We start from the raw sequence: 23,817 nt of genomic DNA, 5'->3' as shown, positions 1-23,817 counted from the left end.
TTTTTTTTTTTTTTTTTTGGCGGGGGGCCGGGGGGGGTTTACTGGATTTTTCTTTTGCTTTTTTGATCCCTGTAGCCATAGCTGGCCTCATCTACCCAAATATGCTGGAATTACAGGTATGCAGTTTGTGCCATACTGGGGATCATGGCAGACAGGCACTCTACCAACTGAGCTATCCCTAGTCAATCTTAAGAGGTTTAAAAGAAAATACTGCAAGTAAAAATTCTTAGCTTAGTAAAAAGGTTTACTAAGCACTCAGTATTATTACTCATTTATTAAAAGTAGAACCACTTAAAACTTTTGTTTTTTAAATTTTTTTTACTTTTATGTGTATAAATGTACTGCCTCCACGAGTGTCATGCAGCGCCCTCTGAGATCAGAAGAGGGTGTTGGATCCCCCTGGAACTGGAGTTACAGATGGTTGCTAGCTGCCATGTTTAGTTCTGAGAATCAAACCCAGATCTTCTGCAACAGTAGCCAGTGCTCTTAACTGCTGAGTCATCTCACCACCCCACTTCATACTTTTCTGACAAGCAGATTCCTACTGAGAGTGAGACTATCACAGTAAGTTTAGCAATTCAAAGACACTTCCCTTTATAAGTTTTCACATCCATGAAATTCATCTTACAGCTGATAAAATTTCATAATTTAACTGGCAGAAAATATTTTTCCAGGTGGCACACAGATTCATTGAAATAAACCTCCTTAGTTAAGTGTAGTGGCACATGTTTGTAATCTCAACACTGGGAAGCCTGCTATGGCAGGAGAACAGTGAGTTCCAGGCCAGCTCATAAAGTAATAAAATTTAAAAATTCTCCCATCTACAATTTTTGAAAACCTGGAAGTGAGAAGAGGGCATTGGATGTCCTCGAACAGCAGTTATGGATGGTTGTTAGCTGCCATGTGGATGCTGAGAACCAATCCAGGGTCCTCTGCAAGATCAGCCAGTGGTCTTAACCATTGAGTCATCTCTCCAGCCCCTGGAATAAATTCTTTTAAAACTGTTTGTTTATTTATTTATTCTGTGCATGTATGTATGGGTATGCATGCTATTGTACATGCATAGGGATCAGAGGATGACTTGCACGAATCAGTATTCTCCTTCCACCATGTGGGTTCCAGGGACCCAACTCAGGTAGGTCTCCAGGCTTGTGCAGTGACCACTCCTGCCTGCTGAGCAATCAACCCAGCTGCCATGTCCTCACTTTATCTGCAACTTTGTCACCACTGAAAGAATCTTACTTTAGATAGAAAGTCCTTAAGTCACTTGGAAGCAATGCCTGAGTATGAATACTGCAAAGTAAACAGCCTGACTTCAGCTCCAACACCAGCTTTACCAGGTCCTAGCTGTACAAACCCGAGCAAACCTTAATTTCTAAGCCTATGTCCTCATCCATCCATAAGATGGGGCTAACAGTGTCAATCCTTCAGTGCCCAAGAACACTAGGAACAGTTTGTAACAGAGACATCTTACAAATGTTCTACAACTGGTGGCTGTTCAATAGTGACCTCAACCTAAGACCCATAGAGGCAAAAATGTGTCCCTAAAGGACACTGCATTTCCTTAGTCATTTCTCTCCCCAAAAGAGGGAAGACTGATCTTCATCCAGTCTCCTCAAGAGTCTTGTATAGGAACTGAAAGTTCACTCTCAGCACCTATTTCAAACATTGCATTAAGCTGACAAAATGAATACAAGGTACACAAATTTATTTGCCTTGAGAGAATTCAAACAACAAATTTAAGCATTAAGCTGAGAAGATGGAAAGATAGCTCAGTGGCTAAGAGTACCTGCTGCTCTTCCAGAGGACGAGTTCAGTGTCCAGCACCCATGTCAGAGAGCTCACAATCATCTGACAGTAGTGGTTCAAACCTGTAATCCCAGCACTTAGGAGGCTGAGGCAGGAGGGAGGCGTGCCCATGAGTTTGAGGCCAATCTGACTACACAGTCATTTCCAGGACAGCCCAAACTACAGAAATCAGATGCTATCTCAAAAAAAACAAAAACAAAAACAAAACAAAACAAAAATTAAGCCAGGCATGGTAGCTGACATGTAATCCTAGCACTCAGAGGGTTAAGACAAGAGGATCACAAGTTTGGGACCATGCTGGATGATATAATGACTTCCAGGCCAAGCTAGGCTACTGAGTGAGAGCTTGTCTCAAAAACAAACCAACTCAATGAGCAGACAGTTCTCCAGAAGTGGTGGTGTACAATCTACAATCAATAAACATGAAAAAATATTGAACATTACTAGCCACCAGAGAAATGCAAATTAAAACTACACTGAGATTCCATCTTACCCTAGCCAGAATAATCATCAAGAAAACAAATAAATGCTGGTGAAAATCTGGACAAAAGGGAATCCTTTGTACACTGTTGGTGTATATATGGTGGAAATATAGGTTTAGTGAGATGGCTCAGCAGGTAAAGATACTTTCCACCAAGCCTGATGACCTGAGTTCGATCCCTGGCACCCACATGGTGGAACCAACTCTGGCAAGTCATCTTCTGACCTACACCCATATGCTGTGGCATGTCCTGGAAACACGTAAAGGTCGGAGAACTAATTCCATAAAGTTGTCCTCTGGCCTCCACATACAGAGTGACACACTCATGCTCATACACACATCATACATACAAACACACACACGCGCACACACAATAATTAACAAAAGATACACACATCACACATACATACATACATACATGCATGCACACACAGTAATTAACAAACTGAAATAGCTTAACATCTACATGATCCAGGTATACCACTTCTTTGTAAGACTCCAAGTTTACATATCACCAAGATACTTGGAATCAGTGTTTACTGCAGCACTATTCGAAACAGCTAAGTCATGGAACTAATGTAGATGTCCAACAGAATAAAGAAAACACACAATATACATACATACATATGTGCGCGCACACACACACACACAAATTTTTCCCTCCCAGCCATAAAGAAGTTATATCACCAGGCTCCAGTGGATGAACTCACACCAAGGGACATCTGGTGACGTAAGCTTGACTTGATAAGCCTTAACATGTTGGCAGAATGCATGAAATCCAGTAGTGGGGAGGGGTTATGGGAGGGTGCAGATAGGGGAGGGGGTCTAAATATGATTAAGATGTACTATATGAAATGCATAGAAATTCAGTAAAAACTGTATTAAAAAATAAAATAATGATCTTTCTTACTGTTTTGTAATAAAAGGAAAATTGTGTTAAAAGGTTATGTCACAGGGTTGGAGAAATGGCTCAGCGGTTAGAACACTGGCCGTTCTTGCAGAAGACCCAGGTTCGATTCCCAGCACCCACGTGGCAACTAACAAACCATAACTCCAGTTCTTGGGATTTGATACCTTCTTCCGTCCTCCTCGGGTACTGCATGACACAGGTGCACTTACATACATGTAGGCAATACACACATACACATAAAATAAAAATAAAATAAAATTTATTTAAAAAAAAAAGTTGTGTCATTTTCAGTGGATACAACTGGAGATAATCATAGTCTTAGCTAAGTCTCAGAAAGACAAATATCTCAGTTTTCTCTCAATTGTGGGTCACAGACTTTAGAGACACATACAAGCATATACACTGATGACATAAAAGCGGAACTGGAATTTGTCCGGGGCAAAGGGCACCAACGAGGAAATACGCTCAAAGTATATGATATACTGGCATGAAAACAGCCTTGTGTAACCTCATATAAAAGTAAAAGATTTTTAGAATGGGAAAAGACCATTTAAAAACTTAGCTGGGCGTGGTGGTGCACGCCTTTGATCTCAGCACTTGGGAGGCAGAGGCAGGCAGATCTCTGTGAGTTTGAGGCCAGCCTGGTCTACAATAGTTCCAGGCCAGCTGGGGCTATAGGGAGACCCTGTCTCAAAAAAAGCAAAAAATTAAAATTAAAATAAATGCAAAAAAGGAAATAAAAAATTTTAACAGAAAAAAAAAAGCAAAACTTAAATACCATGTTCTAGTTTAGCCAACAAGAATTCCCACAGGTTATCATAAATGCTTCACTAAGTATACCGATACTAGATTTTTAAAAAGAAAAAAAAACAGCCCTACTCTTCATTATTAGGCTGATAATTCAAATACCTGAAATGACACAGGCATTGAAAATCCAAGACTTACAGCTGAAATGAACCAACTAACCAAAGCAGGGCTGGGCACTCACCAATGGTCACTCTTTCTTCCACTACACTGGAGACTTAGACACTGCTGGGTTCAAATCCCAGCATCCACATGGCAGCTAACATCTGTCTGTAACTCCAGTTCCAGGGGATCCGACAGGCTCTTCTGTCCTCCACAGGCACTGCACAAGACTTACATGCAGGCAATACACGCATACACATAAAAATAAATATATATATTAAAAAAAAGAAAACCCGGGGCTGGAGAGATGGATCAGGGGTTAAGAGCACTGACTGATCTTGCAGAGGACCTGGGTTCAATTCCCAGCACCCACATGGCGCTACAAACTGCCCTTAACTCCAGTTCCAGGGGAATCCAAAGCCGTCTTCTGACCTCCGCAGCATTGCACGACACAGGTGCACTCACATACATGTAAGCAATACACTCATACACATAAAAAATAAAAATAATAAAAAAAAATAACTTAAAAAAAAAAAATCCCCTGATTCTTCCTTTCAGCATCTCTCAAACAAACCACCCTCTTCTTTCATTACTAACAATAACCAGTACCTATACAGGTACCTAGCTTACACCTTGATGACTAGAATTTTCCAGGCTGGGAACTCTGCACCTCCTCTAATAAAAGCCTAAATTAGAGCCAGGCATGGTGATGCATGCCTCTAATCCAAGATCTTGGAAGAGGCAGGCAGATCTCTGTGAGTCCAAGGCCAGCCTGGCCTATATACTGAGTTCCAGGCTAGGTTACATATTAAGACCCTGTCTTAAAAAAAATTTTAAAAAGCCAGGCGTGGTGGCACATGCCTGTAGTCCCAGCACTTGGGAGGCAGAGGCAGGTGGATCTTTGTGAGTTCAAGGCCAGCCTGGTCTACCTAGTGAGTTCCAGGACAGCTGAGGCTACAGGGAGATCCTGCTTCAAAAAGACAAAAAAAAAAAAAAAAAAAAAAAAAAAAAAAAAAAAAAAAAAAAACAGAAGTCTGAACCACACCAAACTTGCTAACCTGACTTCAATTCTCAGAAAAGAAACCACATAGTTAGTGGAAGGAGTGAACTGGCTTCCACCTCTGACCTCCATACTTATATCATGGCATATGTGCCCATCTCCCTACAAACAACTGTAAAGAAATTTAAGGGCTGAAGAGATGGCTCACTGGTTAAGAGCATTGGCTGCTCTTGCAGCAGACCCAACACCCACATGGTGGCTAACAACCATCTGTAACTCCAGTTCCAGGGGATCCAACGCCCTCTTCTGACCTCCATGGGCACTGCACAACATGGGTGCACTTATATACATACAGGCACTACACTCATACACATAAAAAATAATAAATTTTTTTAAATTAAAAGAATTCTAAGCTAAAGGATTTTGTTTGTTTGTTTGTTTGTTCTTTTTGATTCAGGGTCTCCGGTCTCCCTATAGCCCCAGCTGGCCTAGAACTTACTATGTAGATCAGGGGGTGGACTCAAACCTGCCTCTGCCTCCCAAGTGCGGAGATTAGAGGTGTGTGCCACCACGCGCAGCTTAAGTTTTTAAATAGTCTTTTCCCATTCTAAAAATACTGTATGTAAGTTAGTATTTTGCCTTGCACATTAACTTTCCTTTTTTACTTTAGGGCTGTTGAAGTGTTTCTTACATTTCTTCACCAACACAAAAGCAATGGAATCCAGGATCTGGTTCAAGAACATGCCTGGTAAATGTGACACTGAAATAGGCCACAAAGCACCAAGACAGGAGAGTGCTGCAAAGAGCAGAAAGCAAATCCAAGACCTACTTCTCAAGTAGTTCAGGAAAATGTTAAAAGGTAGTGAGTGCCAGCCAGAAGACACCTAGATGAGATGGGAGAGCTGGTTCCCTTCTAGAACTGAAAGCAAGCAAACAACCCTATAATGGAAATAAGAGAGGTTTGCAAGCTTAAAATGGCCTTTGAATTCCTATACAGCATTATTTGAAATATGTACACACACATCCCAACATGACAGGTTCGTATGACCAAGGGTAGAATAAAGAGGGTCTCTCGCAAATGCTTGGTTAAGGACTCTACCACTGAGCTGCAGTCCCGGTCTCGGTCTCAAGGACCGCGTCAGCAGAGAACCTCCAGGACTATTTCAAGCCTGTGGTACAATGATGGGGAACTTAAGCATGCAAGAAACTCAAGCATGCAAGTCCTTTCATTTTTAAGCCCTTGTACCCAAGAAAACTCTCTCCAAGAAAAATACAAGCTTATATAAAACAAAAATACAAGCTTATATAAAAGTACAAGTAACAAAGGCAGATGAATTCAAAACCAGCCTGGGTAACATAGTGCCTCAAAACAAAGCAAGCAAGCAAAGAAACAGAAAAATTAGAAAAAGAGGCCAGATATCTTCCCATTTCGATTGAAGTTAAAGTGTTCAATGCTATTCCAGCCGCTTTTAAATAGGCTTAGGCTCAGAGTTACAAATGATATCAAAGCCAGTTGAATGAAGCTGGTTTACTCCTTGCAGAAAGGAGGAAAACTTTGTATTATTAACAGCTCTTAGCACAGAACATGGTCCGTCCTCTTCACTAAGCTGTTTCACAGAGCTATGAGACAAAGGGCAACTACTATATCAACACACACATCCATCCATCCCTCCCTCCCTCCCTCCCTCCCTCCCTCTCATTTTTTGGAGTAAAGCGACAAGATTACTAACAAGCAGCTAATGGCTACTGTAAAAGCAATGATGACATTATGACTTCATATCCCAGTTATCTACGAAACTGCTATCAAGTGTGTATATTTCTCTCTCCCCAAAGAAAACCTGAAAGTAAATGTGCACATTCTAATTCATGTTCTCCCTCATCTTAAAAATAAGTGTGAACTTATCAAGTATTTATGGTCTAGGCCTAGGCAACTTTACCCCTGGTTTTAATTTGTTGATATAGTGCTAAATATTCAGTGGGATAGACTTGATGAGAAGAATATGAACTATCAGCCTTCCAGGTCCAGGAATAAGTTTAATAGAGAAGTAAGTCTATGCATTAAAAGCAAAACACAAAAAACCAGTGTCAGGCATGGTGGAGCACACCTATAATCTTGGGCTACATGGGCAGTTCTGGGCAATCCCAGGATATAGAGACCCTGTCTCAAAAAAAAGGAAAAAGACCAAAACCAAAGCAATCTGGTTCTAAAGGTTGGTATCCATGTTATAGATGTGCGTGCTTGAGTAACCAGTCTTGTAAGTACATTATCTACAAAGACAGTAATCACACACAAAGCCAGTATCTCTGTATAACAATGGCACAAAGTCAATTAGTTGTCAGAGTTACCTCTGCTGAGTTCTAGAGCTCTATGAAACCAGAAACAGAAGATGTGTGCTTCTAAAGCTGGTGGCGGTTGTATCCACTTTCTGTCACAACAAAGGTTTCTTCCCTTAATGTCTCTTCAGTATCAACCTCTATGAAGTTCAACCTATATTCCTAACACTGAGGAATGACTGCAGGTGACTTCAGAGTAAAACTCCATTGTTTTGAGCACTAAGGACATAACAGTAACTATTGATAGTTTCAGATAACTTAAAAAAAAATTCACAGGTCTTTACAGAATTTCATTCAGGGGTAGTAAACAAATGGCTGGCAAATTCCAACAATCTGAATGAAGGCTCAGAGGAAAGAACAGCAAAACCAAAGACACAGGCAACACTCAAATACTCATCTTCAGCTTTTCCTCACTTAAAGTGCACACACTGGCAGACAACACCCAGTCCCGTATCCAAAAGGGCAAACTGCTCAGTCAATTGGGTAAACAACATAATTACCATGCTCCAGGTAGGGAAGCAATGCTCATGTAAATAGTGGGGCTCAATAGAAGCTGCAAATTGTGAAGCAGTTCACAGCTCAACTGTCAGCAGATGTTTTTCAATGCAATTAGGTTTTAAATTGTGTAACTATACCTCAAGTTTCTCTGAAGAAAATAGAAATCTAACTTTATAAGGGCAAGTTAAACATTATTATTTAGAACTCTTATTTTGTTTTTCAGAAATAAAAAGGCATTGAAGTTCTTTAATGAATTTTGGCAAATACTTCTAACCTCTCTAAACTAGAAAAAAAGTTTCTAACCTACTATGATCTTACTATAGAATGCAGAATTTTTTGGCTATGTATAGTGAGACTAATGGAATGCTTTTACATACATGTTCAGGTTTTTAAAAAAAATCCTGGTTCGTCCCCTCCCCAATACAACTTTATGCCTTTAATCCCAGCATTCAAGAAGCAGAAGCAGACAGATCTCTGTTAGGCCAGCCTGATCTACAAAGCAAGTTCCAGGCCAGCTGGGGTTAGAGGGAGACCCTGCCTCAAAACAAAAACTGTACAAGATAATCTACTCATATCTCCTTTTCTAGAATATTACTTTGCCTTTTCCTGAAATACCACCAGTACCAATAAATAGAAAAACACAAACATTCACACAAAGGCAGTTAAGAACCACACATCATACCAACTCTCTAAAGTCATAATTAATATTCCACTCGGCATCTACTACAAGCCAGCCCATCAAACCCAATGGTAGATGGTAAGTGTGCAATGAGAAAAGAACAGGCACACTCCTTTGTGTAGTATCAGGGTAAACAGAGGAAGGAAGCCGAGCTCAAGAACTGTGACAGCATCACCACTTACCTTAAGGATGTCCCCCCTTTTGAAGCTCAGCTCATCGTCAGCAGTAGCTTTGAAGTCATATTTGGCGATGGCTTCCATTCTGAGCGTAGCTCAGTGCTCAGCAGCCTGAAGCGGGGGGGAAGGGAATCTTCCCTGCTGAAGAGCTCTGGGTTCAGCCTCTCCTCTCTTCTGGGACTAAGCTGCACACTGGGACACACAATGCCACCCTGAATCAGAAGATCGATGATTAAGAGAAGTGGCCAGGATCGAAGGCAGCCCCGCCCTGCCAATCGGCCTGCACTCCCAGCCCCCACGCCCCCTGGCTCCGCTGAACTCAGCCCTCCTCCTCCCTTCCAGGCAACAGCTCTGTTCTCCTTCTTCCTCTTTTCAGCCTCAGCCCCCAGGCGACTGACAGGCCCAGCGGCCAATGGCGGTTGCAGCTTGAGCTTTTCAGAATATACTTCCTCTTCCTTCCCGCTGGGTGTTGCTCAGGAACCGGCTAGGGAGTACAGTCAGTCTCCACCTTTCCTCCAGCACCCTCACACCTCTTCTCCAGCACCCAAGGCAGTCCACTTAAAGGCGCATTCTGGAGGTGGCACTGGACTCAGTTAACCAGGTCTATCCCCTTCCCTTGTCCCTCACTACCTCGCTAGCTTGCTGAGATCTGAGGCTCCCCTATTTCACACTCAAAAGCAAGCCATGCACACTCGGGTCTTGAGCTGCTTTACTCTTTACTGGAAACTAAACCTTGATCTGCTCCTGAGAAATAGAGAGAAAGTGGATCTTGGAATCACTTTTTAACTCTGTTTTCTGTTAACACCATAGACACCAGTGGCTTTCGCTTCCAAACCATGATCTGGCCACCAGAGAAAAGACCGCTCAGCACTTTACTCATAGAGCTCTGCTCTTGTGCAAGATACCCAAGCCTTTGGGGTCTGCTTAGTCCTTGAAATAGGTGACCAAGGCTTAACATTCCAGAAATATCCTCAACATTATTTCTAAAGAGTATAAAGAACAGAGCTGTCAAGTAATTTTTTTTTCCGTCTTTGGTTTTTCCGCAACAGGATTTCACACTAAACTGTTGTTGAGGCTGGCCTGGAACTCCCTATATACACCAGGGTGGCTGGCCTCAAATTTGAGGTGATCCTCCTGCTTCTGCCTCTAGAGTGCTAAGACTACAAAGTATGTGCCATCTCGGTCGGTCTTGAGTACGTTCTCTGGACAGGTAACTGCAGGGGCTGGTGCTTGCTCACAGTTACCCTTGGCACAGCTTCTTTTCAGAAGAGCAGTGAACTGAGGTAATCTGCATTCTGCATGTGGAAGATTCTGCCAGAACCATTCCATAGTGTCTCAAGTGACAGTAACTGGGAGCAGTCAGTGTAATCACTACAGTAGAGAAGACTCTGCCCAGGACATGAACACTGGACATAACCTTAACCTCTGCATACCTCTGGGAAAATAAGGCCCCCATTCTTATTTGCAGTCACAGTTTCATACAAGTTAACAAAAGTAGAAAACAAGGACACTGGCAGAATGGTGACAGATTATTTATAGTGACACCTTTCTTGGATAATTACCACCTAGCAGCTCATTTGAGGGGCACAAGTGATTATCATTCTTTTGTTCTAAAGTTAACATGTGGGGCATTAATCAAGCATAGCTGCAAATGAACTAAGCAGCAAATCAGCTGGGAATATTCAGATTGGACAGGATGAGTATTATCAAGGAAAAAAGAAATCACCCAGTAAAAAGTCCTTCAGGAAACCCTGAAGGCCAAGCATTCTGAGGGAACTAGTAAACCAAACCACTCTTCATTCTCTCAGGTCACCCCTCAGATATGCTGTTGAGTGCTGGCTCTCATAGAAGAAAGGAAACCAAGAGTTCTAGCAAATACATAAATACTAAAAACACAAAGGTTAGCCCGAGTATCCTTAAATTTCCTTCATTATACTTTCTGTAGTTATTTTTAACAAATTAAACCATATCTAAATTTTTTGTTTTGTTTTTTTGAGACAGGGTATCCCTGTAGCCCCAGCTGGCCTGAAACTCATTATGTAGACCAGGCTGGCCTCAAACTCACAGAGATCTACCTGCCTCTGCCATCCTGAGTGCTGGGATTAAAGGCATGCACCAACCACGTCCAGCCTAAAAACTTTAAAGTCAGTATGAGGCTTATGGAACAGCAGCTCCCTATCAATATCCACAAGCTATCACCCTCCGTTCTGTTTTAGCTTTGCATTTACAGTGCTTCCAATAATATGCCTCTGAGGTTCTTCCTCCCCACTCTGCTCTATCCCAACAGTACCCAACAGCAGCAAAAATGTTAGTTGATGTTTCTAGGTCTCTGCTATATGTGGTCTTCATACCTTTTTTTTTTTTTTTTTTTTTTTTTTTTTTGAGCTAGCATCTATGTAGCCCTAGCTGGCCAGGAACTCAGAGAGCTGGCCGGGAACTCAGAGATCTCCCTGCGGGTGTCTCCCAAGTGCTGAGAAGAAAAGCATGCGGCCACCACACTAGCCCTCTTTTTACTTTTTTAAAAATAGTTTATTATTATTTTTATGTGTATGCGTGTATTGCCTGCATATAGGTAAGTGCACCCCTGTCATGCAATACCCATGGAGGACAGAGGCTGTCGGATCCTCTGGAACTGGAATTACAGATGGTTGTTAGCTGCCATGTGGGTGTTGGAAATTGAACCCGGGTCCTCTGCAAGAGCCAGTCAGTGCTCTTAACCGCTGAGCCGTCTCTCCAGCCCGTTTTTACATTTAAAAAAATTTTTTTTTATTTTGTGTATGTGTGTGTGCCTCACACGCCTCTGCTTGGGCATGTCGGTAAGAAGACAATTTGGGAGAGTTGGTTCTCACCTTCCACCATGTGGAATTCCTTCCAGGGACAGAGCACAGGACCTCAGTCCTGGCAATCATGCTTTACGGGCTAAGCCATCTCCATGACCCTCTTGCATTTTTGAATCAGAGTCTTACTCCTGGCTGGCCTGGAGCTCATTCTGTATACCATGCTAACCTGTACCTTGCAGTGATACTCTTGCCTCAGTCTCTCAAGGGCTAGGGTTGCATTTCATTTTGACCAACAGAAACTCAGAAACTGTCACTGTCAAGGTAGCATGTAGCAAAAGGACATAAATTTGATGCCATTCAGGATTTAAGACATCCCCAGCACAAGTGAACAGCAGGAGTAGAAAACGCAAGATGGCAGCCAGGGATGCAGTACAGTTGAGAGCTTGTTTGCAAGCACTCACGAGCCCTGTATTGGATCACCAGTACTTACATAAATAGGGTGCGGAGGTACATGCCTGTAATCCCATCACTCAGGTCATGAAGACAGAAAGGTCAATTCTGGTCATACTTGACATAGGGAGTTGGAAGTCAGCCTGGGCTACCTGAGACCCTACCTCAAAAAAAGGGAAGACAGTTCTCAATACCTGCTTTCCTATAATTACATTCAACTCACCTGCAACAGATTCTTGAGAAGTCTTTAAAAATCTAACACTAATTGGGCACTGGTGGCTCATACCTGTACTCTAAGACCTCAGAAGGCTAAGGCAGGAGGATTGTCCATGAGTTCAAGTCCAGCATGAGCCACACAGTGAGACCTTGTCTCAACAAAACTATGTCTAACACTTGTAAATGATAAAACTATTCAAATAATCGATTAAAGAGAAATTCAAATCAGAGGCAGGTGAGATGGTTCAACAGGTAAAAGGAGCCTTACCCTAGAACCCCAGAACCCACACAAAGGAAGAACCAACTCTCTCTGGAATTGTTGTCCTCTAACCTCCACATGCACAAGCGCCAGCACGCGCACGCGCACACACACACAAATAAATAAATGTAAGAAAATTAAACCAGTGCTTTCAAGGCCAAGTAAAAATTGCATTTCAGAAAACCTAAAGATGTTAGCTCATTAGATAATTCATTATAAAGGAATTCCAATACTCCATTAAAGACAGAAAAATTCAGGAACTGGAGCGATGGCTAAGTTCAGTGGTTAAGACCATCTGCTGTTCTTCCAGAGGACCTGGGTTCGATTCCCAGCACTTACATGGAGGTTAACAACCATTTGTAAGTTCAGTTTCAGGAGATCCAGCACCCTTTTCTGGCCTCTAGGGCACTGTACACACATGGTGCACTTACATACATGCAGGCAAAATACACATATAAAACAAAAATAAAAATTTTTAAATTTTAAAAAGAAAAATTCTATACAGAACACTAATTACTAAAGGAAGAATCTGAAGGTAGACACACGTACAATGATTTCTTTTACCTCCAAGTGCTGTGGACTGAACCCAGGGCTTCATGTATGCTAAGCACATGTCTACCACTGAGCTACATCTACAGCCCTTATACAATGATTTTAACCAGAGCTGACATTGCTGCTTGCCCCAAGAAAATTAGGAGCAGTATATTTAGTACTGTGCTTGATGAGATCAACTCTAAATTGCTAGCACACATCTCTACAGTCCATCACATAAATTTTAAGAAATTAGTTTAAAAAAAATATATTTTATTATTGCCAGGTGTGGTGGCGCACACCTTTAATCCCAGCACTTGGGAGGCAGAGGCAGGTGGATCTTTGTGAGTTCGAGGCCAGCCTGGTATACATAGTGAGTTCCAGGAGAGCTGGGGCTACAGGGAGACCCTGTCTCAAAAACACACACACAAAAGTTTTGTTTTTTTTTTTTTAATTTTTTGTGTATGTGTGTATTGCCTGCATGTAGGTAAGTGCACCCATGTCATGTAATGCCCACGGAGAACAGAAGTGGCGGTCGGATCCCCTGGGACTGGAGTTACGAACAGTTGTTAGCTGCCATGTGGGTGCTGGGATTCGAATCTGGATCTTCCACAAGAACAACCAGTGTTCTTAACCACTGAGACATCTCTCCAGCCCCAGAAATTTTTTTTTTCTTGTCTTTTTGAGACAGGGTCTCCCTGTAGCCCCTGCCTCCCAAGTGCTGGGATTAAAGGCGTGCGCCACCATACCCAGCCAGAAATTATATTTTTAACTGTACAAGCACTAGCCATCACTTTTGAAAATGTAGTATCTTAAGGAGTTAGTAAGACATGATTCTCTTTTTTCAATTTACAAAAAATAAAACACATGACACTGGGTCAGTACCGCTTAGTGTTGATTCTGCGTCATCTAGAGAAGCAGGTTAACTGCCATACATTCAAGTAATGATCCTATCAACTACAGCTATTATACTGAGCAAGCCTTTTTGTTGGTCTTTTTGAAACAGGGCCTCCCTGTAGTCCCAGCTGTCCTGGAATTCACTATGTAGACCAGGCTGGCCTCGAACTCACAGAGACCCACCTGTCTCTACGTCCCAAGTGCTGGGACTACAGTTGTGCACCACCAGCCTGGCTTGAGCAAGCCTTTTAAACACATTCCAGTTTTCTGACTAGAAAAATGGAATTAGCTATCTTATAAGATTTACTCACCATTGGGGCTGGAGAGATGGCTCAACAGTTAAGAGCACTGACTGCTCTTGCAGAGGACCTGGGTTTGATTCCCAGCACCCACATGGCAGCTACAAACGGTCCTTAACTCCAGTTCCAGGGGAATTCGAAGCCCTCTTCTGACCTCCGGGGCATTGCACCTATAACTAGCTCCAAGGGATCCAATGCCCTCTATTGGCATCCAATAGCTTTCCCACACATAGAATTCACACAGACACTTACACAATAAAAATAAATCTTAAAAACACAAAAAGAAATGTAGGACTGGAGAGGTTCAGAGGTTAAGAGCACTGGCTGCTCTTGTAGAAGAACCAGGTTTGATTCCCAGCACCTATATGGTGGCTAACAATAGTCCGTAACTCCAGGACACCCTCTTCTGACCTCTGCAGGCATTGCACGACACAGGTGCACTTATACACACGTAGGCAATATACTCACATGATAAACATTAAAAAAATTTTTTTTTTTTTGTCTTTTTGAGACAGGGTCTCCCTGTAGCCCCAGCTGACCTGGAACTCCTCACTATGTAGACCAGGCTGGCCTCGAACTCACAGAGATCCACCTGCCTCTGCCTCCCAAGTGCTTGGATTAAAGGCATGTGCCACCACGCCTGGCAAAAATAAAATATTAAAAAAAAAAAAAAAGAAGGAAGCTGGAGAAAGGCTTAGCGGCTTAGCGGTTAAGCGCACGGACTGCTCTTGCAGAGGACCTGAGTTCAATTCCCAGCACCCACACGGTGGCTAACAACCATCCATAACTCAGTTCCAGGGGAATCTGATGCCTTCTTCTGACCTCCCGGGGCATTGCACGACACAGGTGCACTTACACACACGCAGGCAATACACTCATACACATAAAATAAAAATAATAAACATTAAAAGAAATGCAAATTAAAGTAGTGAGGTTTCTTTTGTGTTACTTACTGGTAATATTGTTTTTTTTAAGAGGTATAATATCCGAGGTCACAAACACCTTTAATCCCAGCACTTGGGAGACAGAGGACAGAGGCAGAAGGATCTTTCAGCTTGGGGCTACAGGGAAACCCTGTCTCAAAAAGACAAAAAAAAAAAAAAAAAAAAAAAAAAAAAAAAAGTATATATTTATACATTTTTAAATATGTATCGCCAATCTCTGCAATATGTTTGGGTAAACAGACTATTCTATTTATGTTCATCATCAAGACTCTAGCTGGGACTTAAGCTCAATCTTTTAGAATTTTAAATTTTTATTTATTATTTTTTGTGTATGAGTGTATTGCCTGAATCTGCATAAGTGTACCTGTGTCATACAATGCCTGCAGGGGTCAGAAGAGGGTATAAGATCTCCTGGAACTGAAGTTACAGACAGTTGTTAGTCACCATACAAGTGCTAGGAATTGAACCTGGGTGCTCTACAAGAGCTAGACATATTTCTAAGTCTTTAGAAGCTGCAAAAAATAGAGAAGTATGGAGGTACACACTGTAATCCCAGCACTCAGGAGACTGAGGTAGGAAGATTGCTAAAAGTTGGCCAACTTGGGCTACATAGTATCAGTCCAGTCAGAGCTACAGAGACCATGTCCCAAAACTCACACTCTTCCTGCCCCTGTATTTCATCCAAATTGTGTAAAACAAAATAATACATCAATATATGCTTTAAAATGTTCAGGCTAACAATGCTATCTCTACTAGTAAGAGAGAATACTAATACTTTCTGGGCAATACACCTCAACTGATTTTCATTATTCTTACATTAAGCATGTATTACTTTGTAATTACAACACAAACCAAAAGGCCTGGATTCAACCATCAATTATAATTTACAAACTAGGAGATACTGGACAAACACCTTACATTCTCTAAACCCTAGTACCACTCAATTGAAAGATAGGCAGTATCTATCTAATAAAACTACTCCGATGATAAAGATGTTAACTAACATCATCATTCCCTTTCAACTGTAAGTCTACATGTGACAGGAAATCTAGAACTGGTATCCACATATATGAACTCAGAACAACTCTATGATGGGCAAATTAACAGCCTTATTAATTTGCAAACTGGACTGGGGATGTAGCAGTGGCAGAGCACTTGTCTAGTATGCAGCAGGCCTAGGGTCCAAACCCCAACACTACCACCACCAAAACGTTAACACAACAAAAACTTATAAGCCATAAGTGATGGCACATGTCTGTAATCTCAGGATTTGAGAGTCAAGGTCAGTCTGAGTAGGTTCAACCATACAGCAAGTTTGGGGACAAGATGAGCTATGGGAGACCTTGTTTCAAAACAAAAAAAGGGGCCTATGGGATAACTGGTAGTAAGGCATTCCTTAGCATGCTCCATGCACTAGGCTTTGTTCCATCTCCAGCACTAGGGGAGACGGATGGTGGGTTTTTTTGTTGTTTTTCTTTTTGAGACAGGGTCTCCCTGTAGCCCCAGCTGACCTGAACTCACTATTTAGGCCAGGCTGGCCTTGAACTCAGAGATCCACCTGCCTCTACCTCCCAAGTGCTGGGACTAAAAGGTGTGTGCCACCACGCGCAGCAAGGGAGATGTAAAGGGAGATGTATGTTTTAAAGTTAGGTCACCCCACATCACAGTCCTAACAATACTAAAAGTTTTAGTCAGGCACATGCCGGCAGATCTTTTTGAGTTCCAGGCTAGGCTGGTCTACCTGCTACATGGTGAGATGCTGCTGGGGGGGGGGGGTGTTCAAGGCTATCTTCAGCTACATAGTGAGCTTGAAGCCAGTTTGGCTACAGACCTGTCAAAAAAAAAAAAAAAAATCATGGGCTGGAGTATATATATAGCACAGTGGTAGAGAGCTTGCCTACCATGTGCAAGGCCCCAGGTTCCAACCCCAGCACCAAAGCAGAAACCTAATGATGCAAGAATTTGACTGCTGGGGGAATACGGTTCAGTGGAAGGTTTGACCATCATGCATGTATAATATCCTCGGTTCCATCTCTGGTAGCAGAGGACCCACCTCCCAAACAAACAAACACCCCAGCTAGGTATGGTGACACATACCTTCAATGCTAACACCAGCACTCGGGAGTCAGAAGCAGGCAGATCGCTATAAGTTAATAGGCCAGCTGGGTTAGCCAGAGCAGCACAGTGAGACCCAGACTAAAAAAAAATTTTTTAAACCCAAGTATTTGTACACAAATTTTAAAATTTACGTATTTTAAAAATCCACCCTTTCAGAGACTGATTTACTATGGGATGCCTGCTGGAGTTCTGCAAGAACCTAATTTTAAGAAGATCAAGTGTGGTTGCCTGAGCCTACATAATCCTAGCACTGGGGGAAAGTTGACACAGGAGGATTTGAAGGTTTGAGGCCAGTCTGAACTATGTATCAAGACCAGTAATTTTAAAATCCCCAGGTGAAATTTTTTTTTTTTTTTTTTGAGTCTAGGTCTCCTTGTAGCCCCAGCTGGCCTGGAATTCACAGAGTCCTGCCAGCCTCTGACTCCTGAGGACTGGAATTAAAGGTGTGTGCCACCACATCCAGCTCCAGATGATTTTTATACATATAAATTTTAAGAATGACTCCTAAAATATTAATGGAGCCTTAAGCAAATTTTAAAATTTGAGCTCCAAAGAATGCAGTTGTCACATAAATGAAAAAAGAGCATATTCAACTTGGCACAACTGGGGAAAAACCAACTTAAAAAAAATCTCAATAATCATTCAATAAAGGCATAGAGTTCCTCTGAATTCAGCAGATAACTGCTAATCTCAGGAGAGCATGGTGACTCTGTGATGCACATCTCCTAGCTATTACTATTCTACATTAACAAATGCTGCTGCACACATGACAGAAATCACTGAGGAAAACCTCTAAGTACCACCAATAAGCAGTACTTAAAAACCCAGTAATTCTCGAAAACCTGAGATACTTGCAGAGGAAGCAAAGTGCCTCAAGGGAAGTGAGATGGTTGAATGGGTAAAGGTACTTGCTTGCCAAGTTTGCCTACCTGAGCTTGATCCCTGGACCCTTCCTGGAGAGAAGCACTCCCACAAGCTGTCCTCTGACCTATACAAGCCATGCTCAAGTTTTATATTTTTTTAAAATAATCTGATTATAAGAATTAATCTTGGGGAGCTGGAGAGATGATTCACTGATTAAGAGCACTGGTTGCTCTTGCAGAGGACCTGGGTTCGATTCCTAGCACCCACATGGCAGCTAACAACCGTCCGAACTCCAGTTCCAATGGATCTGATGCCCTCTTCTGATCTCCTTGGGATTTGTGGTGTACTTACAGACATGCAAACAATATACTCATACAAATAAAATAATTTTTTAAAAAAGAATCTTGGGATTATGAAAATTGAATTTTTAAATGGGAAGGAGCAAATAACTATTTGTTGATGGAATGGGTACAGTAGTGCATGCCTGTAATTCCAGTACTTGAGAGACTGAGGCACAAGAATCACCATCAATTACCAATTCAAGGCCAGCATGAACCACTGAGCAAGACCACAGGATCTCAACAACACAAACAAAACAAAAACCTCCAAACACCTGGAGGTGCAGCTCAGTGGTAGAGCTCACACTTAACATGTACCACACCCTGGGTTTCACCCCAGCACAGAAGGAAAAAAAAAAAGAAAGAAAAAGAAAATCAAAGAATTTGATTAGAACATATAGAAAGAAACCCCTAATTTAAATAAAAAGCCTGATAAGGAATAAATTAGTAATTATGATGGATGGGCTTTAATTCACCTAAAGTTCCATGCCCTTCCAAACCTTTCAGGCTATCTTAATTCATAAACTCTATAGTGGATTCTCATTGTAACCACCTATACTAAAAACTCAAAAAAGAGACGGTTTTGGACTGCCTCCCTCCCCCAAATGATCCAATCTTCCTTACTAATACCAAAGAGAAACGGGAAAAAATTACCAGGCACAAAAGCATGATCTGGTGGCAAAAAAACAAAAACAAAAACACTAAACTACAAATAACACAAGCAAGGAACGCTTGTGATCTGGGGGCACTATCGATTACTTACAGATGAATTCAATCCTTTGAAGCCTCCCCGGTCCTCGCGGGGGAAAACCAAGTCTCCCCAGACTCGCTAGCAGCTCTACTCCCTGGTCTGAATAAATACAGGGAAGAGAGTATCTTCCCGAAAGAGAAAGGGGAATCTTGAAAGGAGGGAGAAGATTAACAACGCCAAAAAGGGCAGAAACTTCGAACATTGTGCCAGAGGAGGGCCAGCAAGAAAGGGGAAGTAGATTAGAAAAAAACGGGGGTGGAAGGGGCCAATGACCCGCGTGACAAAACATTCCGTGTCCCCGGTGGAATGGAGGAGACTGAGACAAAAGGAAGGCAACTAACTGGAAAAAGAGGGGCTAGAAAGTCTAAATAAAGCCAGTTTCTCGAGCCTCCCCGACTCTTCCGAGTGTCAACTGCAGCGAGAGAGGTGTCTGCACACCCCGGGCCCTCAGCAACCCGCGCTTTCACGCACTCCGAGCCTACGAGCACTTTCCAAACAAGCCCTAACTCCGGCTTACCATCCTGCCCGGGTTGGAGCGCCGGTGGGGCCCGACCCCGCGCAACTATCCAACCGAAACCCTCGCCCGGCTGGCCGCTCACTTCCCGACCAGCGTTTCTCCAGCACTGACAAAGACCTCCCAGGCAGCAAGCCTTCTATCTTCCGGGGTCGATTCCCGCACAAAATCCGGCCCCAACCGCGGCGACCAGAGCCAGTGACGCGGGTGCAGTGCAGGTCATAGGAGCATCCATCAGCACCGCAGCAGCCGCACCGGATTCCTGACCTGCCTCCCCCGGAGACTCAGCACCCAGCACCCAGCGCGACGGCCGCCGCTTCAGACCCCACCGGGGAGCCCCGGGCTCGGCCCAGAGCGGGAGGAAGACCGTCCCCAAGAAGGAAGCTCCCCGAAGCGGGAAACGCAGAGTCCGGCAGCGGCGGCTCCGCTCCGGGGCCCTCGGGGAACGCCGAGGAAGCCGGCCCCGCGGAGCGCTCCCGCCGCCGGGACTCAAGGCAGTCGCCCCGCCACCCCCCCCGTCTGTCTGTCCGTCCGCCCGTCTGCACTCACCACGGCGCTGCTGCTCGCTCAGCGCCCGGCCCGCCCTCCGCCGCGCTGCCCGGGGCCGCCCAGCCCGCTGCTGTGCCCCCGGCCGCCGTCAGCGCCTCGGCCTCGGTGCTTGCCGCCCGCTCGCCGAAGCAGCAGAGCAGGCTCGCTTCCGCTCTTCCACCCGGTCCCGCGAGAACTGCCCCTCGCGGCTCCGCCCCACCGGCCGCGCCCCGCCCCCGCGAGACTTCCCGGGGCGGAAAAGGCCCAGAGCGCAGGCGCTCCGGCTCCGCCCGGCCCGGCAGGTAGAGCGAGGCCCGCACGCATGCGCAGGCCATCCGGCAGCAGGTGGCTCGGGCCCGGTCCCGCCCCCGGGCCTCTGTACCCCTCTGGGTGCCAGGGCAGGTTGTGCCCTGAAGGAATAACGCTTTCCACCCTCTAATCAGGCTCCTTTCCCTTTCTACCAGCCCCAGGCAGAGCGGGAACGGGGAGGAGACCAAGGATGGACCAGGTCTGGAATGGTTTGTGAATCTGTTTCCTACAACCTGCGGTGTCAGGTGGATTAGTGGCTTCACCCATTGACTGAACCTTATGTCTAGATATGTAAACACTGTGCTGGATAAAGATCAATAGACCAACAGGGAGTCTGGCTGTCCAGCAATTCACGTAGACTAATTCACACAGGGTTGAAAAATAATATCTTTGTATTGTTATAACCGTTTGAGGAATGCTGAGGAAGTCAAAAAGATGGAAGAAAGGTGGCTCCATTCCTCTGCCCACTGCATAGAAGTCTTCACAAATAAGGTGATGGGGAGCTGAGTACCGCCGGATGAGTAGGAGTTCGACAGCAGAAGAGCCAGACTAAGCGCAAAGCAAGCGAAGGGAATGGTACATAGGAACCGAGGCCTGGAGGCGTGAGAAAGTCGTGTTCTATGCAATGCCAAGTACTTAGATTCCTGTGCAAAGCCTCTAAGTATGGGGGAGTCGTAGAAAATGAAGCTTGGAGAAGTAACTCAATTCTCAGTTCCAAGAGCTCTTTCCAATTAAAGGAGAGAACAGAACACATCTAATGTTAATGTATTCTCTGGAAGCCAACAAAATAGCGTCGAGAATAGCCAAGGCTCTGATAGAGGAAATGAGCCCGCTGAAATAAGGACAGTGAATTGCTTTCACCAAGTATTTACTGAGTATTCCCTTGCATTGGAAGTACCCTTCTGGGTAAGAAATGAAACAGACAAAGCCTTCGATTCCAGCAGTTTGTAAATTAGAGTTGCCTGGTCTGGAAGAAAAGGACTTGGCCCTAAGTGCCACAAAGGAATGACCAGCTGCAGAAGAGGGAGCCATTATTTGGTGCGGAAATAATCAAGGCAGATGAAGTTCGAGATGCAGTGGGAAAGCCGGGAGGAGAGTGAGGGAATCCACCGTTATTTCACGTTGGGTGGAGCCCAGGATGTGGGGGGAGGAAGGATGCACATCTTAGATTTCATTGTCACCCTGCAAATGTCTGATAGGTAACAATAACAAGTGAATCATCAGCTTACCACCTGAAGCATAAGAAAATCATAGGGCCTTCATAGGACAACCAGTATCCCTCCTTTATAGACTTAGAAAGTGAGAAGCCAGATGTGGTGACCTGTAAGCCCAACACTAGGAGGTCTGAGGCAGGAATACCAAGAGTTCTGAGTCCATGGGGCTGGAGAGATGACTCAATGGCAAAGAATATTGGCTGCTCTTGCAGAGGACCTGGGTTCCGTTGCCAGCACCCACATGATGGGTAACAACCGTCCAGTTCCAAAGTATCTGACACTCTCTCTGGCCTCTGCGGGCATTGCCCAACACGGGTATACTTACATACAAGCAGTCAAAACTTTCATATGCACAAAATAAAAATAAATCAAAAAAATTTTTTTTATTTTAAAAAAGTTTTCATTCAAGCCAGAGCTACAGAATGAGACTGTCTCAAAAAAAGAAAAGGAGAGACTGGAGAACACCTACTGTGGGGCTGAAGAGATGGCTCTGCCGTTAAGAGCACTGACTGCTCTTGCAGAGGACCTGGGTTCGATTCCCAGAACCCACATAGCAGCTACAAACCGTCCTTACCGTCCTTAACTCCAGTTCCAGGGGAATCCGAAGCCCTCTTCTAACCTCCGAGGCATTGCACAACATGGGTGTGCTCACATACATGCAGGCAATATACTCATACACATTAAAAAAAATAAAAGCCGGGCGTTGTGGCACACGCCTTTAGTCCCAGCACTCAGGAAGCAGAGGCAGATCTCTGTAAGTTCAAGGACAGCCTGGTCTACATAGTGAGTTCCAGGACAGCTGGGGCTACAGGGAGACCCTGCCTCAAAAAGACCAACAAAAAACACTTACTGGATCCAATGCTCTTTTGGCCTCTGTGGACCCTGCACTTGAGTGCACACACACACATGATGAAAACTAAAAATAATTTTTTTTTTAAAGGGGAAAAAGGGCCGGGCGTGGTGGTGCACGCCTTTAATCCCAGCAGTTGGGAGGCAGAGGCAGGCGGATCTCTGTGAGTTCAAGGCCAGCCTGGTCTACATAGTGAGTTCCAGGACAGCTGGAGCTACAGGGAGACCCTGTCTCAAAAAGACAAAAGAAAAGGGAGGTTAGTAAATATAATATGCCCCGAATTTGAACCCTGGCCTGTCTTGCTCTAAAACCCACATTCTCTTCCCTGGTTTGAGACATTGTTCTAAAATGGTGGTCAGGGGGAAAAAAAAGAAATGAAAAAAAAGGACTCAGTTGCTCTACAGAAAGGAGCACGAGGAAGGGAGCCGGGATTGCAGTTTTTTGTTTAGAGTGGGCTTGGGAATCAGGGAGAGCAACACAGAAATTTATCAAGAGAAGCTTGAGCACAAAAAGAATCAGATGGAACACTCTACTGTTAGGACTACTGATCTTCAATTCTATCCTGGCCAGATCATGTCTATAGAGGGTTGAGGATGGCCCTAGAAAAGGAGGTTGCTGTGATTGTGTCAACCATTACTACCTGGAACCCAGGTACCTAGCAGGAGGGAGAGATAATGATGTCATTTGCAAGGCCACAGGTAAGGCAATACTACTATGCAGACTTAGAGTCCACATGTTTACAGGATAGAATATGGAAGGTGGGTTGGGATGTAGATCAGTGGTAGAGCAGTTGCCCAGCAAGCATAAGCCCTTAGGTTCTAACTATACTACCAGGATTAAAAAAGAAGAGGGGATAGAGATGTTTCATCAGTTAAGAGCACTGACTGCTCTTGCAGAGGACCCAGATTCAATTCCCAGCACCCACATGGCAGCTAACTCCAATCCATAACCCCAATTCCAGAGGAATCCAACACCCTCTTCTGGCTTCCTTGAACATTGCACACACATGGCATACTTACATATATATAGGCAAAGCAGTCGTACACATAAAATAACAAATTTTGAAAATAGCCATGTATACATGTCCTAAAATCTCAACACTCAGGGAGTGGAGGCAAGAGATTCAGGAGTTCAAGGCCATCCTCAGCCACATAGAAAGTTC

At 43.9% G+C, this 23,817-nt stretch overlaps 1 protein-coding gene across 1 annotated transcript in view; it reads right to left on the bottom strand.

The window, feature by feature from the left end:
* The window catches only part of Grb2 (growth factor receptor bound protein 2), an 81,533-nt gene extending 61,061 nt beyond the window's left edge, over positions 1-20,472 (bottom strand). Inside the window, exons 1-2 of the mRNA XM_008831413.2 lie at positions 20,304-20,472; positions 8,800-9,005 (exon numbers count right to left, since the gene is read on the bottom strand). Coding sequence (XP_008829635.1) covers positions 8,800-8,877 — 78 coding nt within the window. The 5' untranslated portion in view covers positions 8,878-9,005; positions 20,304-20,472. The remainder of the gene's footprint in view (positions 1-8,799; positions 9,006-20,303) is intronic.
* Between the last annotated feature and the right edge of the window lie 3,345 nt (positions 20,473-23,817).

Source organism: Nannospalax galili, unplaced genomic scaffold (assembly GCF_000622305.1).
Source record: "Nannospalax galili isolate Female #2095 unplaced genomic scaffold, S.galili_v1.0 scaffold634, whole genome shotgun sequence".
Taxonomy (NCBI): domain Eukaryota; kingdom Metazoa; phylum Chordata; class Mammalia; order Rodentia; family Spalacidae; genus Nannospalax; species Nannospalax galili.
This window is presented reverse-complemented; position numbering and strand designations above follow the sequence as displayed.